Source organism: Dysidea avara, chromosome 13, assembly GCF_963678975.1.
Source record: "Dysidea avara chromosome 13, odDysAvar1.4, whole genome shotgun sequence".
NCBI classification, from domain to species: Eukaryota; Metazoa; Porifera; class Demospongiae; order Dictyoceratida; family Dysideidae; genus Dysidea; species Dysidea avara.
This window is the reverse complement of record NC_089284.1, coordinates 18,362,991-18,381,854: the sequence shown is the minus strand read 5'-3', so window position 1 is coordinate 18,381,854 and position 18,864 is coordinate 18,362,991. Positions and strand designations below refer to the sequence as shown.

Here is an 18,864-nt window from a genome sequence, read left to right as displayed (position 1 = left end):
AACAGCTACATTCTTGTAAACCAAGGAAGGGACCACAAATATACCAATGCCAAACCCTCTGCTGTACTGAAACTTCAGCTATATAAAAGTTTTGTGGCTATGACAAACAACATTCAGGCTACTTAGCAGCACAGCCAACAAAGTGCAATGCATTTTGTCTACACAGTGTACTGGTGTGTCCAGGACAGTCAACTTCATGTTTGTCTGACCAACTGCAGGTTTGTCAGGAAATTTGTCCAAACACTTATTATAAGCCCTCTGGTATTGAGAGTTGCTTCCATTACCAATCTCATTAAAAAATATACTGTATCTATGGTTACTGTTAGGCTGAGGGCTTAGTAACACTCAGATTCATGTATTGCTTGTTTATATATTGAGGTGACTTATATATTTAAAAGATAATGTGAGAGACATGATAGTATAACATATCAAAAATTGTTACTGAAGACAATGGTAATTGCTTCTTTAAACTAGAACGCAACTTGTGCATAGATCCAACTTAACAATTAAATTATTTTGTTGTAGTATAGCTATGGCAGGTTTGCATGACCACTTTGTATCTGGCTATTAGGGTGACTGCTACATTTGATGTTTTGAGTCTCTGGTGCAGTTATCTCATGAGATTTAGTCTGTATAGTAAATGATGTACATGCAGAGCTGTTTATATTAATGCTTAAAAATTTTAATTCACCACCACAACCGCCTTCGATTTATAAATGCTCATGGCATCACTTTCTTAGCACTCTGTAACTTCAGTCAAGCGTTTTAGTAGCCCCTGCACTTATCCTGTAGTGGACATGCCCTTAAGTGAACTGAAACATGAATTTTCTACTAACTGACTAACTCACTAACTAATGCCTTCAGCCAAGCGTAACTCAACAATGCATAAGGCTATGGGCTTGATTTTTTCACTGTTCAACATTGCTTTGTCCCAAAACATGCCTTTTCACCAACCACAATACATACAATATGCACATCATGGACTTACCTTTGTCCTCCTTTGTGTCCCAGTTTCTTTCTCTGACAATCTAAGGTGTTGATTCACGGTAGAACGATACAGCTTCTGGTGGTAGCTATTAAGCTTATATTACCCGTATTTTCCATAGTAATTACAGGGACACTTCTCGTACTGTTCTTCATTTGTATTGCTGTGTAATGGGGGGAACATTGCTGAAGACAAAGCATAATGACCACTACACTTTTTAGTAATTGATTATTAGGGCACATGTTCAGATAGAAAATTAATTTTATGGCATGCCTGACATAATTCTTTCTTTTGATGCAGTATGTGTGGGTTAGTCACAACTATGTTATTTCAAAAGTAACAAACAAGTAGAAGGAAAAATAGAAATTTTAAGTTGGATTAGGGATCAAAGAATAAAAAAGTAGTGAAACAAGAGAGGTTGCCTATACCTGTAGATACACTAATGGTCCCTACAAGTATAAGGAAAATTAGGAATTTTAAGTTCAATTAGAGATCATTGATGAAGTAGGGAAACTAAGGAGGTCGCCTGCAGATATACTAGTGGACATTTAATCCCTAATTCAGTCATGAGTAGCTATAGGGTGTCCACTAGTATATCTACAGGTGTAAGAAACCTCCCTTGTTTCCCTACTTTTTTTTCTACGATCCCTAATCAAACTTAAAATTTCTTATACTTGTTTGTTTACTTGTTTTGTAACATTATTATTACTGGTGAACCTGTGCATACCGCATCAAAAGACAAGATAGTACCAGAATTAATGATTTTGTCTGGATGCACAGCATTGCAAGCGAAGAGCAGAAGGAGAAGAGTCTCCAGTCTCCATGGAAAATACGGATGATTATTGTTACAAACATAGCTGGGAAACCATCATCCTACCACAAATCAACACCTTGGACTGTCAACAAAAATGAATGAGACACAAAGGTAAGTCCATGAAGCCTGCAGGATCATACTGAAAGGGCTTGGTTATACCTAACTAATACTGCTAAGGCATCAGGACGGTCTTGTGAAGCTAGTTTTTGGTTGACGTTTTGGCCAGAAAAACCCATATATATATATCTCTATGATCCCTAATATACAGTACCACTGTACTGTATGTTACTTCAGTCTATAAACTATGACTGAATTAGGGATTAAATATCCATTAGTATATCTGCAGGTATAGGTAACCTGACTTGTTTTACTACTTTTTGGTTGCTATTTCCTTGTTTCATTCTTTGATCCCTAATCCAACTTAAAATTTCTAATTTTCCTTCTACTTGTGGACACTAAGGTAGGTGTCTAACAAGTTATTCCATAAATAGATATTTTTAAAAGTAGATAAATTAAACAAATTTAAAAAATGAAATTAGAAATAGAGATTGCTGAAAAAAGAAGAGATCACTGGAGTAAACCATGAGAGTTGTGGTCAAGTAAGCCCACAAACCCTATTTTGACTAATGTTGCATTAACCCAAGTCAAAATATGGATTTATGGGTTTAATCACTGTAATCATGATCACTCCAGTAATCCCTTCTTGTTTTGCAAATTGTTTCTATTACAAATTTTTTTAAATTTTAATATGTCTAGTAAATAAACAAGTGTAGGTTAAAGACCTAGCATGAGGATCTTCATGGATTTTAAAAACCGAGCGAAGCGGGGTGTTTAAAATACATGAAGATCCGAGGGCGTGGTCTCTAACTGACTTAGAAAATGTATGCATATGGGCATATAGGTGGGGTCATTGTGGGATTGGGTTATATGTCGTACTGAAATCATTGTGCAATGTTATTTAATGATCATGGAAGAGTGAACATGTTTTTGTTGAAGTGTTGAAAAAATCAAAGCTTGTACCGCTTCCTTTCACAAGTTAGACTAACTGGCCCAGATCTGGCACAGCTGGGAAATGGCAGTGATCGATAATGTCAAGCCAGGTTAGTGGTAGCCAGAGCCTATGGCATCACAGCGATATAAAGAACACACATGTAGAAGAAGAAGCTGTGTTGATTTATACGATGGGAACGAGTTGTCACAATTGTGCCTTCAGTGGCATCACAGTACATGCAGTAGCATGAAGAACAGGCACGATTTCTAATATGGACCACACCCACATTACATGTAGCAAAAAATAACGTTCTACAAGGAAGCTTACCTAGTTAGGTCTTGGTAAAGTCCATCCATGCATAGTTTAATAGACGATGAAAACAGCCATAAAACACTCTAGAAACAGATGGGCGTTTAACAGAATTTTCCGTGATATTTTTGGATTCTCCATTCATTGTGACAAATGTTTGTACAACACTAGATTGAATCAAATTCTTTTAAGTATGCTTATAAAATGAATAGAGTGGTTAACCACATGTTGGCCTGGGTGACTGGTCACCCACTACAGGCTATCAGCCTGATTATGCTTGGAGGGAACATTGCGAATCAATGATCAAAAGTGAGATTTGTGATGCTTGAGGTCTTTTCTGCTGGCAGGTTTCTAACCATTTTAAGAACCTGCTAGCAGGTCTCTTAGTAGATTTTAAAGACCTCAATATCCTCCAAAGATCAAAGCATATTATGCATACCATTTTATAGGCAAGGGAAAAAATGTTTACGGTGATCTGTTGTCATATGCTTGTGCACATTAAATACCATTCTGGAATCATAATTTTGTCTATATACAGAGTACCAGGGACACATCACCTGGTTATCAGATATGGAAGAGTATATTAATGAACTACCCAAGTTGAGTGTTGAGATGGAATGGTTAGAGGAGCACAAGAAGGAACTGGAGGTTAGTTACTTGACTTCCTGCTTCACAAGCTTTATCCTTCTTGCAGGTCTCTAGTGATATAGTAAATACTTAATGAAACTATGCAGTTTAGTAATGAATCCAGAGGAAATGTTGGATCCCAGACTGTAGGGCAGACACTTGCCTAGACTACAATTTTTTTACAGACTAGCCTAGACTACAGATCAAGTCACCACCTGGCCTGGGATGTTTTCTTGCATTCAACAGAATTTTAGCTAGTGTCATGTTTCTGACTATTCCTTGCTACACAGGCTTCAGCCTTCTTACAGGTCCCTAGTAGGAAATGAATAAATCATAAACTTACATTACTATCATAACAAACATTGTACACCTCCTATAATGGTAAAAATACCTGCCATTGTTGTGATTTTGGTCAAGACAGTTTTACACCATAGAATGTAGCTAAACAATGATTGAGTTACACCTATAGCCATAGTTACATAGTTACACCCATAACCATATCATGTTGCACAGGATAAACGGATGGAAACTGAAGCTAAGGACAATGATTGTGATGACATTAAATCTGCTTCCAAAAGTTTTGAAAGTTTTGTGCAAGTAAGTAATTGAAGTTTAAAGTTACTTTCTTTTATTCTTACATCATGTTGCATAAACCACACAAGTTTCTGATATCACAAGTATAAGAATACATTAGGAATAAAAAGTAGGAAAACAAGGGAGGTCGCCTACACCTGAAGATATACTAGTGGACATTTAATCCCTACTTCAGCCTACTAGTATTTTAAAAAATTGTCAATGAAGTAGGGATCTATGCAATAAAAAGTAATAAAACAATAGATGAATGATGGTATTACAGCATAGCTCGGTGAGAAAATCCCTACTTTGGCACTGAACTGTTATAGGTAATGTGCCAAAGTAGGGACTTTCCCTCTGAGCTATGCTGTAATACCATCATTCATCTCGTTTCATTACTTAGATCCCTACTTTATTTAATTGATTCTTTTATTGTTTAGACCCGTTTTTTGTTGTAGCTCAGCTAGACTTGTGACTGTTCTATTAGAATATCATAAATGTATGACTGTTGTATTAAAGTGACTGTTGTAATAGAGTATTTTGAGTCAGACAAGGGGTGTGCAGCTAGCTACACCAATAAGGTTTTGTTTTCTGTTAAGTAGATAACTAGATTGTGAAGAGGTGCAGTCTCCATACTCTATCGCAATTAATCAACCTAGATGGGTGCAGTCGCTAACCTATCATGAACTCGTCTGATGGCACCCACCCTTTTGCATGGCGCTGCCAGACAATTGCTTAGTTGCATATATCTAGCTAGTATGCTTCTTATAGTAGTGTCAGGACTGAAGCACTTCAAAAATTCAGCTCTGAAATACTTCTGTAGCATCTAACTATGCTACTGAAAGAAAGTGTTGATACGGAAAAGTAACGCCTCAATCTGGATTCATTGGATGAAGAAGAAGACAAACAGCCTGATGGAGATAAAAGAAAAGACAAGGCGCAGGGAGCCTACACTTGTCGAAACCCCAAAAGGCACATCCCACTGGTGAGTTTGTTATTGTGGAGTAAATGGTGGCTGTGCGCTGCTTTGTTTTGGTTATAGCCTTGCAACTGTCGTCAGTCAGGCAGTGAGACTAAAATTCAAGTTTTGGCAATTTAAAAAAAATTCTATATCCGGCCACCTGTAAGTGTTTTGCTATATTTTATGTATCATATGAACTAGTACTATTCTGTAAAGGTGATTTCGTTGTGTAAGATCTCTCTAGGGTAATTTTTAAAGGCAGAATTTTGAGCAGCACACAAAATTTTTGGGGCAATCCCTACTTAAATGGTATGGTAGTACCATTTCATACCTATCTTCAGGTGTAGGCAGCCTCCCTTGTTTCGTTACTTTTTATTTCCTTAATCAAACTTATATACTTGTTTGCTTACTTTTTGTATCATAATTATCCATGCAAAAACAGCCAAGCTGTATAAAGAGTGTGGCCTCTAAAGCCCAGGTGAAAAAAGCTGTAACATTAAAAATGATGACTATGAAATGGCTGCAATGATGTTAATGGTATAAAATGCACAAAGCCAGTATTAAAATTTATATCATTGGAACTTAATTTCAATTCACAACCCTTTTCACCCAAGACTGCATGCACCCTTTTATAAAGCTTGGTTGTTTTTGCATGGATTTTTGTATTTTAAATAGCCAACCATAAACTGTATTTGAGGTTACACAAATTTCTTCTTATCTACAGATACAATGACAATCATATAAGACAAAGTATAGTGTACCAATACAGAAAAATACTTGCCAAAGCCAAAAGGATCTGCCAATAAAACAATACTGACAGTTGCTTTATAATTTTGTACTTGCTTGTTCATGGCTATAGGTACATAGTTGTATTATAGTACCTGCAATAGTGTTTATGATAAAAAGTCCAAGTTAGGTATGTATGATTGTACTATTAGGATTTATATTTTGCTCTGCTAGAGTATCTCAATGTTTCATACAAATGCAATTGTTCAACTTTTAACAAAGCAAATTCTGCACCTTTTTTGCTAGAATATGATTTCCAGCCTGTTATATCACAAGTTTTGCATAACACTTATTTTGATGATTATGATGATGACAATTGGCACGAGTGGGTCTTAATCATACCAACACCAATTGATACCAAAGTGGCTATAATATCTGCCTAGTTCACTGGTAATTTTCCAATATTTTCATGCACATTTACTCCACAGTAACTGTTGTGTTAGCGTATCTCAACCCCACAATTTACAGTTGTTTAGTTGTTGCCTTGTAACTCTGTAGTTGTCAATGTGATTTCTTTTAAACTACAAAAGGTTTGAGTTATGATGGATAACCTATACGTATACTAATTTTAAGTTGTTGTCATAAGCAGTTTACCCTGTAGGTGTGACAAAAGTCAATGCAAATGATCGTCTGTAACTCTATGACTATTTATCAGATTTCCACCAAACCTGGTACTTAATTTTTCTGCAATTATATTTTTAAAATTCACCCAAAGTTCAAGAAAATCAAGTACACATTTGCATTTTACAATAGTTTTTGTAAAGTGTGCAAAAAGAATAATCTAACCCTAAATGAAAAAATTGGACTAAACTTTGAGGGCTCCTATTTCACAATTAAATAATCTTGCTCAAATCTGGTATGTTAGGTGCTGAAGGTGGAGAGCATTTGCAGTACAAAATGATTCCAATTTGAGAAGGGAACACGGAGCTACATATGTTTGAAAATCACCTTTTTTCTTGCAAATATACTCATGGTGTGATGTACTGGCTTTCTTGGCTGCACAACACACTACCGTGTTGACTGGCATACTGCATTAAAGAAAAAATGGTGCCAGAATTAACCATTTCATCTGAACATGAAATTCAACATCCTGACTGCCTGGTAGACAGAATACTGTAAGCATTTGAGCATAAATCAGATGGCTGCAGGACCAAGGCTGCCTAGGTCCAGACATCCTTTCTGCAACTTTTCTAATATCATCTTTAACTAGGCTGCAGGACCAGGTGTCCTACAGACCTTCAGTACTTGTGCTGTAAAACCTTACATGTAATAAATTACTGAAAAGTATAGAATGGCCATTATGCTTTATTTTTAGCTATGTTCAACCCATTACACAGCATTTCAAACAATGAGCAGTATGAGAAGTGCCTCTGCAATCAATCCAGTCACTACATAAATACAGATGATTCCCATTACAAATGAGGGAAGCCATCAACATGCACTACTGCAAATTGACACCTTGCACTGTCAGCAGATATAAAATGGGACACACAGGAGGACAAAAGTAAATCCATGATGCATACTGCACATACTTCGGTATGCCAAAAAGTTTTAAAAATTAAGATTTTAAAAAGATTTTAAGTAATTGTAACTTGCCAAGGGAAGTGAGCACGCGAATGAAATTTACACAAGAGATGCATCGATTTGTAACTTTCAGACTACTTCCAGTACTTGTAGCTGCTTTTAGAAATAAGATACAAAATCTGAGCAGTTGGACAAGCAAAGTAATATCACGAGTGCTCACAAAGGGGCGCGAAGCAGTGGACAGGAAGTTAGTCTTCAGAATGGAGGCATACCATGGTTGAAGTTCAGACACGAGATTACAGGATTGTGCTGGCTTCTTAATGGCTGATATGCAGCAGAAACTACACAGAAGATGTTTTCAAACTATGAGTACATCCACCTGTGCACCACTGATTTTCATGAAGCCAGGTCCTTTACAAGGCCAGAACAAGCTTGCCACACAACCTAGAAAAGATCTTTGTTCAAACCAGCCTCAAGTAGTTTGAGTAATTGAAGGTAAAAACCAATAGACTGGTAGTATAGCGATTCACTTGTGGTGTTACTTTGATTTTACCTGATGTGCAATTTGGTTTGGTTTCGTAACATATGTAAATGATGGTATTACAACATAGCTCTGTGGGAAAATTCCTACATTGGTTGGTGTACCATTATTTTTACTGCCTTTTATGCTAGGCCAGATCCCAATTTCCATTATTTTTAATTGGTAATTTTAAGTATGCAGTATGACTGTTCTATCAGAGTTTCATACGTAGCTGTTGTATTAGGGCGACTGTTTTATTAGAGTGCCTCTAGTCTTTCAATGAGTGTGGTCGCCATGTCTTGTTTTCACCATGATAGACCATAAGAGGTGTAATCCCTGTGATTGAATGCTTAAAGGATGTTATTATTATTTGATTAACAAACAGAAATACAATCTGGTAACAAAAAAGTTCAGTCCAGCTTGGGAGCCAACCCCAGAGCTGCAGAACATGCCTCATGATTCGTGCTGATCCTAGTAGAGCTGATTTTTGAAGTACATGGGAGTGTTAAGTCATCCAAAAACTTATCAAAATTTTGAGAGATGCAGCCTGAGGCACCAATGATCACTGGCAACACACTAGTTTTCATTTTCTAATTTAACTCATAGATCTTGGTATTTATTGATCTTCTCCTTTTCCTTCTCAACAACATGAAAGTCTGATGGGATAGCAACATCGATTAATTTAACAGTACACAAATGCTTATCAACCACCACTAAATCAGATATTCTGCAGAATTGACATGATTAGTAAAAACATTGAAATCCCCAAGGAGTTTTACATTATCAGTTTCAATGACAGATGGTGAGGAATGATTCCACCAAAACTTAGATCTTGGTATTTCATACTTCCCACATAGGTGTCAGTGCAAGTTGATAGCCACCTTGTCATGATGTACCTTGTATGCACCTCCAGCAAGCACTGAACACCCAATTAAAAGATGTTGCACTGTCTCAATGTGCTGACCACACAGTCGACACAAAGGTGACAAACTCGAGTTAAAGACATGCTGCATTGCTCTAGTCATGATAGCCTGATCCTGAAGGGCAGTAAGAAAACTCTCAGTCTCAAGAGTAAAGTCTCCATGGGCTGGCAAGCCAATAAAATGTTGTTGGAAAGTCAGCAAATTGGTGACAGGTTCTGAAATAATGACCATTTAATGACTTGTCAATGTAACGTCTCCACTTCTGCTCTACCACAGCACTTTGGAGGTGGGAAGCATCATTGTAGCTTGGAAAGTTGATTAGATTAGACTTCATAACCATTTGTAACCAGGGATCTTCTCTGTGAGAAAGGTATTGGTACACTACACATTGCTCCTCCTTAACAACATCCTCAACACTTTTCAAGCCATTATTATTATTAATATTATTATTAACACTTTACAGTGACCAACACTGCAGGTCTGACAGCAACTTGTGTTGTAGCCTTAGGATTACCTAACTTAAAATACAAGGACTTGACTAAATGACTTATAGCTAATAAGGTGAAACAGAAAAGGCGCCAAAGTAAGGAAAACAATCCCTCCAACCCCAGGATTCTAGCAAACTGCAAGTCACCCAATGTCTAGTTAGGACCACACTCAGTCTTCCTCCAGGAGGGATGGATTTTCTTCCTTAAACCTAAAGTATTTATTACGGGTTTTTGCAATTGAATTTGTCACCTTTGCAATTGACTTTGTCCCATTTGCAGTAGAGTTTGTCACCTTTGCAGTAGAATTCATCGCATTTGCACAAGAAATTGAACTTGTCCATAACAAGATTGCCCAGCAGCTGCAGTAAACACGAAAACAAGATGTAGCAGCTGCTCCATGATCTTGTTGAAGTACAACTGTTGTAAACAACTCTTTATAAGGTGATAATTCGTCTGCTACATGCAGCTTCTTCAGAAATATTTGCAGCTGTGCTTTGCCATTGGTGATGGGTGTGGTCACTTGCGAACAAGCTAATTAACTTGACAGACAGCTAATGGCTTTGCGTATAGCCAGCTTCAATTACTCTCTAGTGTCTCATGTGGTATTCTCCATGGCAAAAATGATTCACCTAGTGATGAGCGGCTGGTTTCTTGCAGTCAGTGTAATTATGACAAATTCTTGTGCAAACACAATGAATTCTAAAGCAAAACTGACAAAATCAATTGCAAACGGGACAAATTCTACTGCAAAGGCGATGAACTCTACTGCAAACGAGACAAAGTCAATTGCAAAAACCTGTAATTTTAACACTTTACAGTGACCAGCACTGAAGGTTTGACAGCAACTTGTGCTGTAGCCTTAGGATTACCTAACTTACGACTAAATATGGTTGCTTGCTCATTTTTAAAGTCTAACTAAAGCATTAAGGGGTGTGGTTATCTGCTCAATCATTTTAGTACAGCTAGATCATTAAGGGGCACAGTCGTCATACCCTACTTTTAATGGTGAACCTATTATACAGCTACAGGTATCTTTACTAGGTGATAATTACCTTTTACTGTAGTTCAAGCACTTCATATAATTTTGTGCATCTAAATACACTCCTCAAAAGAAATGTCTTGATATGGCTCTGTTAAGGATGATGACCAACATGATTGGAGATACAGTGTAAAAGGAAGGCAAGGTGTACTTCTCAGAATCCCAAAAGGCTCATGACAGATGTGAGTTAGGTATTACGGTGTAAAAATGGTGGGTGTACTGTGCATCATTTAGCCTCTAGCCTTGCATCTGCGATCAGGCTTGCAGGCCGGCAGACAAACCAAAATTAGGTATATAAAATTTAATATTTGGCCTTGTTGTTTTCTTGTTTTAATGTTCAGAAACACCATGAGCTGTCAACTTTTCAGCTGAACAAATAAAACAATTTCGCCCAATGATTCTTCAGTTCACTTCAAAGTTTGAGGGCAGTATGAGTATAATGCAGCACATTTACAGTCCAATTTTCATACATATTAGGAAGTTTGGCTCAAAAACGGAAATTTCAGGACAACTGCAGGTGATTTGTCCAATTATAATCAAAGCAATTTAGCAGCTACAATTATTTTAACTTGTTATATTTCATTGATTAAAGGCTTTACTGTTGCTGCTTTTTCACTTTTGTAGGTTTTGAGACATTTCTGCTTAAAGGAGTCATCAAAGGCTGTCTGTGCTGCGTATAGTGTATTCATGACAGGTGTACTGGATCCAGGCCGGAACATTACAACTTTAGTATGCATACAGAAGTTCTTTAATAAAATCGTTCTAAAGCTCTGTATTAATTCTAAGAAGTGATTTATGGTTAAAGCCTTGCTGTGCTGACTAGTCAGACCTTGCCAGACGGAGTCCACGCCAAATCAAAGTCATAATCTCGCTCAGAATCACGCACATATTTAGCCTCCAACTTTGCCATCGTTTTGACGAGTGATAGTTTATGCTATAAGTGCTCACTATGGCTTGTTGGAATTGTTCAAGAATAAGCTAAACGGATCTAGCAGCGAATCCGGGATAATCCAAACGTGTCACGAGATATGAATGGATCTATTAGAATTATCAAAATGCCCATTTGAAATGTATTGCAGATGATTGTCTTCCTTTATTGTGAAAATGACAAGCGGAGTTTTTGTGTACTGAGCTTCATTTGGTACCATCCTGTTCGCCAAGAGTTGCTCTTATTCATGGTACTTGCGACTCTGAAATTCGCCTTTTGAGCGAAAAGATATGTGAGTACAAAGTGTCAGTACAATAGAACTATGCAACTTATAGTGAACAAAGCGGTGCAGCTGGACCAAATCTCTGCAAACTTCTTGATATGCATGTCGAACTAAAAATAACGGAATTATGAGATTTTAAAAATTACAAACCAATTTGTTATCACATCTACAGGGTAATCCGCTTTATGGAATAACTTGAAAATCGGTCTGTGCATGAAGTTACTATCATAGTGCAAACCTTTTGTGGTTTGAAAGTACTGAGAGTATTAGCTAAGGAGATATAAATCAAACATGTGAAAAAAGTGTGATTGAGATACTCTAATAATAGAACAGTCACCGAGATGCAAAAAAATGTTGGAAAATTTTCTCCCAATTTCAAACCAGGGACCTCAAAACCTATATACCCAAGCCCTTACCACTCTGCCACCATTGTCAGTTGCTCATCTCACTTAATTTCTACATAAGTTCTGGTTTAGTACACTAGAATGATAACTCATAGATCTGTCAGTAGAAATTCTAGAATGTTCTATATGTGTTATATTTAAGTGCTCGGAAAAAAATGTGTGCTCTATTTAGAGTGCTACAAAAATTATGAAAATAGCGTGTGTTGTGCAGCCAAATATAGCATGTGTTGTGCAGCCAAATATAGCATGTGTTGTGCAGCCAAATATAGCATGTGTTGTGCAGCCAAATATAGCATGTGTTGTGCAGCCAAATATAACATGTGTTGTACAGCCAAATATAGCCGGTGTGGACAGGCAACATACTCATTTTATGGAACCAAGGAAATGCCGTTTTCATGTATCCGTAGCTTGATAGTGCTTGAATGGTAATTAATCATTTCTGCTGTGGAACTTCCTCAGGGTAGGACATCTCCCATGAGTCGAATATGCCCAGCTATCTTTGTGCCTTCAAAATTCTGTTATTCACAGTCTTTGACAATTCCTGTAGTAAAGGGGAAAGTACAAAAGTGAGTTAAAAGGAAGTGTCAAGGCCAACCATAAGCTGGCTTTGGAACTTGCAATTACAAAAAGAAGCAATATCTGCACAAAAACAGCCAAGCTGTGAAATGGTGTGGCCTAGCTTAAAAAGCCTGGGTAAAAAAGTTGTGAAATCAAAAGTGGTGGCCAAGAAATGGTTGCAATGACGTTGATTCTAATAAATTTTAATAATGGCTGTGTGCATTGTTAAAATTTATTAGCATTAACATCATTGCAGCCATTTCTTGGCCGCCACTTTTTAATTTTACAACTTCTTTCACCCAGGCTTTTTAAGGCTGTACCTTTTTTCACAGCTTGGCTGTTTTTGTTTGGATATTAGTTACTGAACATTGCATGTGTATAGAAATATCAAAACGTGCTTGGTACATGTATGGTTGGTAGCTCATTAAAAATTATACAGATTTCCACTGAAGGTTTGTATCTTGATAGTTACCTGACATGTGCAAGAAATTCAGCTTAGCTGGTAGGCGTGATACCAAATCTCAGCAAGACCATGCTCTATTAGAGTATTCCAATCATGTGTTTAGTAAACCTGACTGCTAATCATTTTGTAGCAGTAGTAGAGGTATTCTAATCAAGCACACATTTTTTCTGAACATTTCTAATACACCACACATAGAATTTTCTAGAGCAATCTAGAGTTTCCATGGATAGGACTATAAAATTGCATTCTGGTGCAGTAAACTAGTACTTCCATTTATAAGGTAGAACTAAATGAGCAACTGACAGCAATGGCAGAGTGGTAAAGGGTTTGAGCATATAGGTGTGAAGGTCTCTGATTTGAACCCTGAATGTTTTCATGTACATTTTTTTACTTCTTGGTGATTGTTCTATTGGAGTATCTTGTTCCCACTTATTTCACATGTTTGGGTTTTGCTTTATATTTCCTTAGCTAATAGTAATACTCTCTATACTAACTTCCAATCTGTACACAAATTGAAAGATAAACGTGCTATATATAATATCAAGACACATATGGTAGTGTGTCGTGCAGCCAAGAAAGCCATGAGTACATTTACAGGAAGGAACAAAACACAATTTTCACCCACCATGCTCCCTTCTCGAATTGGAATCATTTTTATTATACTGCAAACTCCCTTCAGCACCCCACACACCAATTTTGAGCAAGATTGTCTAATGCAATGTGAAATACAAGCCTTCAAAATTCAACTTAATTTCTTTACTTCATTTTGGGGGATTTAGATTATTCTTTTCACACACTTTACAAAAACCATTATAAAATGCAAATACGTAGCTCGATTTTCTTAGCTTTGGTACACTTTAAGAACATATTGCAGTACAATCACATACCAAGTTTGGTGCAAATCTGATAAATATTCATAGAGCTATGGGTGATTATTTGCATTAAAATGTTGTCATGTTTACAGGGTAAACCGCTTATGGGAATAACTTTAAAATCAGTATGTATATAGGTTAACCATTTTAGCTCAAACCTTTTGTGGTTTAAAAGAAATCACATTGACAGCTATAGAGTAACAAGGCAAAAACCAAACAACTGTAATTGTGGAGTCAAAACACTCTAATAGAACAGGTATGAAAAACGCTGAAAAGAAAACTTACCAGCATTTGAACCAGGGACCTCCATACTGAACCCCCGAATCCTTAACTACTGAGCCACTGCCATCACAGCTGTTCACCCCTTGCTTATATAAATGAAAATTCTAGCTAAAATCTACTCAGTAGTAAAAGTTCATAATTTCATAGATCTACCAATGGAAGCTCTAGAACATTCTATGCATGTTCTATTTGAAAAAAATGTACGCTCTATTAGAGTATTACAAATAAACTCTGCAATACAATACCATTGTAATTTCTTTAGTATTCCATCAAACCAAAGCCAATATTATTAGCCATTTTGGTACAGATTGGCAGGGTAGTACTACTACTATTAAGACCTATCATCATCATCATCATAATCATCATAATAAGTGTTATGCTAGTAAAGCTTGTGACAACAGGTTGGAAATCATATTTTAGTGCAGGATTTGCTTTATCAAAAATTGAGCAACTGCAACTTTTCATGTTTTGCATGAAAAATTGAGATACTCTAATAGAACAGTCACTGCAAAATCCAAGTAGACAAATAGTACAATCATGTATACCTAATTTGGAAGGAATTTACTTTGTTACAATACACTATTGCAAATAAATACAGGTGCCATAATACAAGTATAGCCATGAACAAGCAAGCACAAGCAATTATCAGTGTTAACAGATCTTTTGGCTTTGGTATCAGATTGGTAGGTATTTTCTGTATTGGTAGGTATTTTCTGTATTGGTAGAGCACTAGTTTGTCTTATATCATTGTCATTGCATCTGTAGATAACAATGATGTGTGTAAAACCAAACCTCAAAGCCAGTTTTATGGTTGACTTTGGGGTATCATACAGTACGATAGTATTGTATAGTAGGGACCACAAAGGAGTAGGTGTGGCTCATGAAAAAACATTACCCAAAAACCAGCTCGTTCCCAGACGACGATGAGGCAGTATTGGTTAGGTAAAACTAAGCCCAAACAAACTTTCAGATCAACCCAAAATGCTTTCAACAAGTTGCTATGGAATTTTAAAATAATTATTTAATGGAATTTTCTATATACTGACTGACTGACTGACTGACTGACTGACTGACTGACTGACTGACTGACTGACTGACTGACTGACTGACTGACTGACTGACTGACTGACTGACTGACTGACTGACTGACTGACTGACTGACTGATGCCTTCAGACAAGCGTAACTCGATAACTGCTAAGGCTATGGGCTTGATTTTTTCACTGTTCGACGTTGCTTTGGCTCGAGAGGTGCTTTTTAGCATACCGCAGTGTGTACAGTACATTCTTCATGGCCATACCAGTGTCCTCCTTTGTGTCCCATTCATCTTTGCTGACAGTGAAATGTGTTGATTTGGCAGTAGCACGTGATGGCTTCCCTTTGTAATAGACATCATCCGTATTTTTCATTGTGGCTACTTTGATTGCAGAGGTGCTTTACAAACAGTTCTTGATTGTTATGCTACATAACGGGTTGAACATAGCTGACAACAAAGCGTAATAGATACTTCACTTTTCAGACATTAATTGATAGCTGGGGTGCACTGAAACTTTTCTTTCTTTTGATGCTGTATGCGTGGGTTCACCAGTCATAATAATTCCATTTACAAAAAAAGTTAACAAACAAGTACACAAAAAATTAGGAATTTTCAACTAGAGTAGGGACCATAGCACATCAATAAAAAGTACTGAAACAAGCTGGAATAGTGCATGATATTAAATTACAGTAAAACAATAAGAAGTGTTATATCCCTAATATGCTCAAGGTACTATAATGGAAATACACAGTAGGGATATAACACTTCTTATTGTTTTACTGTGATTTAATATCATGCACTACTCCAGCTTGCTTCAGTATTTTTTATCGATGTGCTATGGTCCCTATTCTATCCAAATTTTTGGCTTACTTGTATATTAAAAATACAGAAAGAAGTGAAATCCATGCAAAAACAGCCAAGCTGTGCAGCCTTCAAAAAGCCTGGATGTAAAAAAAACTTTTGAAATCAAAGGTGGTGACCATGAAATGGCTGCAATGATGTTAATAATCAATTTTAATAATGGCTGTGTGCATTATTATCATTAACATCATTGCAGCCATTTCATGACCGCTGCCTTTGATTTCACAAGTTTCTTCATCCAGGCTTTTGAAGGCCACACCCTTTTTATGCAGCTTGGCTGTTTTTGCATGGATGCTCTTTATACCCTCCAAATTTGAAAAGAATCCAAAAGGGTTTGCACAAGTTATGGCAATTTTTGTAAGTAGTAAGAAAAGAAATTTAATGGCAGAAGAGGAAAAATACAAAGAAAATGAGATAAACTTTGAAGGCATATATCTCATAACCACTGGAAAAATTTAGCTCAAATTTGGAATGGAAGATATCCCAACCTGAGAAAATTTTCAGATATAATGGGCTATTTTCATTTAGCAATTACTGAGGTACAAAAGCATGAAAATAGTATTTTCTTGGTTCCTGTAAAATGCACACTTGTCTGTTGCATGCCCAAATTCATTGGCTGCACAACACACTATTGTGTGTCCTAATAAGATTCATAATTCCATAGAAACTTATTGGAAGTGCCAATACTGCCGAGTTGTCAGAAAAGAAAATAAAGAGGCTAGTTTTGGGGTGGGCGATAAAGCCTAAACCTCCATGATTCCTCTACCATACTGTGCTATATCATTAACAGTCATTTAGAGAAATAAACAACTGTTAAAGATTTCTTGTACTAAAACGTCAATGTTTCAATTGACCTATTTTTCCTATAGTGACATGCCATCAGGATTACAATGCTATATTTTGTATGAACTATGTATCCACAGCTTGCTGATAATGCATTTGATGAGTACAGTAGAGAAATGTCTACTCGTCCACCTGTTACTGTACTGGAGTCTGAAAAAGAACAAGCAGTACCACCAGTGGGGTACTCCCATGATCCCTCAGAACAGGAGGGTAGTATAGTAGAACAAGCTGCTGCTGTAGAGAAACAATGGAAGTGGATTGTGGAGGTACTGAAGCAGAGACTGGATCAGTGTAATGATCTGATGAAGGAACTCAAATCATTTGAGGAGAAGTACAAGGCTGCAATAGCATTCATTGAACAGGGAGAACAGCTTATAAATCAACCAATCATGGAAGATCCTAAACTTATAAAAGCTCAAGTAGAAGAAGGCAAGGTACACCTTTGTATACAGCTAGTCTGGTATTGTCAGTAATTTGACAGTTTTCACTGGAGCCCTACATGGCCTAGATGGCTAAAATAGTCCATGTAAAACATATAGCCAATCTTTCAACTAAAATAATAGTCAGCGTGTTAGTAAAATTACTAATGGTAAATATTTATATATATATATATATATATAGTTAATCTAAGATCACTAATATAGGAATTCTTCAAGTTGCATGGAGTTGTGTCAACACATTGTTAGTGACCTGTGCAATGGTTCTTCCAGCCTACCTTAAGTTCTTTTGCATTCTGCTATAGATTATCTTACTGTTCAACTCAACCTTGTATGACTATACTATAGTTACAGATGTTATGGCCAGCTCATCCACAAACAGGAACCACCAATTATTGCACACTACAAACTTATTATTATCATTATTGATAGTGACTAGCACTGAAGGTCTGACAGCAACATGTGCTGCAGCCTTAGCCTAACAATGATTACAAGGGCTGCGACTTCAATGACTTATAGCTAATAAGGTGAAACAAAGTAAGGGGAAAAATCCCTCCGACCCCAGGATTCGAACTGCAGGTCACCCAATGTCTATCTAGTCAGGGTCACACTGAGTCTTCCCCAGGAGGGATGGATTTTCTTATTATTAATGTTTTACAGTGACCAGCACTGAAGGTCTGACAGCAACATATGCTGCAGCCTCAAACATTATCCTATATATTGAATGTTTCACAATAAAGATTTTTGAGAAAAAAAAATTATAAGATTACTCTACTTTTTGTCAACAAAAATTTTTGATCACTAATGCTGAATTGAAGTGATTTACAAGTAGGTATAGCCACTCTTCCCTTCCTGAGGAGACACACATAATTTGAAGTAGATAACACAATCACAAGATGCCAACATACATGTAATTGTTATACTGTGGACATGTATGCTTTGCTATGTATATATAATGTATAAAGAACTTTGCATGGGAGGATCAAAGCAAAAAGTGTTCAATATTATCCATATGAGCACAAGTGTTCTATATTGGGCAGTTATAGAACACTTTATAGACCCACAGTTCTATATCAAGTAGTTATAGAATTTCCAGACCTATTTGTGGGCTAATAGCCTGCTTTGAGTGAGCTTTGATTGAGTACTCACTCGCTCTGGCCAGTACAACCAATCCAAGCCAGTCTAGGCTAATAGCCTGTGCTGCAATGGTTGACCAGTCAGCCCAACCAGTAACCACTGGATTTAATTTATAGACACACTTGAAGATTTTGGTGATGGTTGCCTGTGGTCAGCAGCAGTGAATGTTCTTACTACATTTTGTTCACATAACGGATGAGTCCTAGGAACATCATGGAAATA

General features: G+C 36.9%; 1 protein-coding gene across 1 annotated transcript in view; it reads left to right on the top strand.

Moving 5' to 3' along the window:
• Positions 1-18,864, top strand: part of LOC136242465 (microtubule-actin cross-linking factor 1-like) — a 109,755-nt gene that overhangs the window by 25,656 nt on the left and 65,235 nt on the right. The window contains exons 21-23 of the mRNA XM_066033890.1: positions 3,638-3,747; positions 4,240-4,323; positions 17,149-17,502. Of these exons, the coding sequence (XP_065889962.1) occupies positions 3,638-3,747; positions 4,240-4,323; positions 17,149-17,502 (548 nt within the window). The remainder of the gene's footprint in view (positions 1-3,637; positions 3,748-4,239; positions 4,324-17,148; positions 17,503-18,864) is intronic.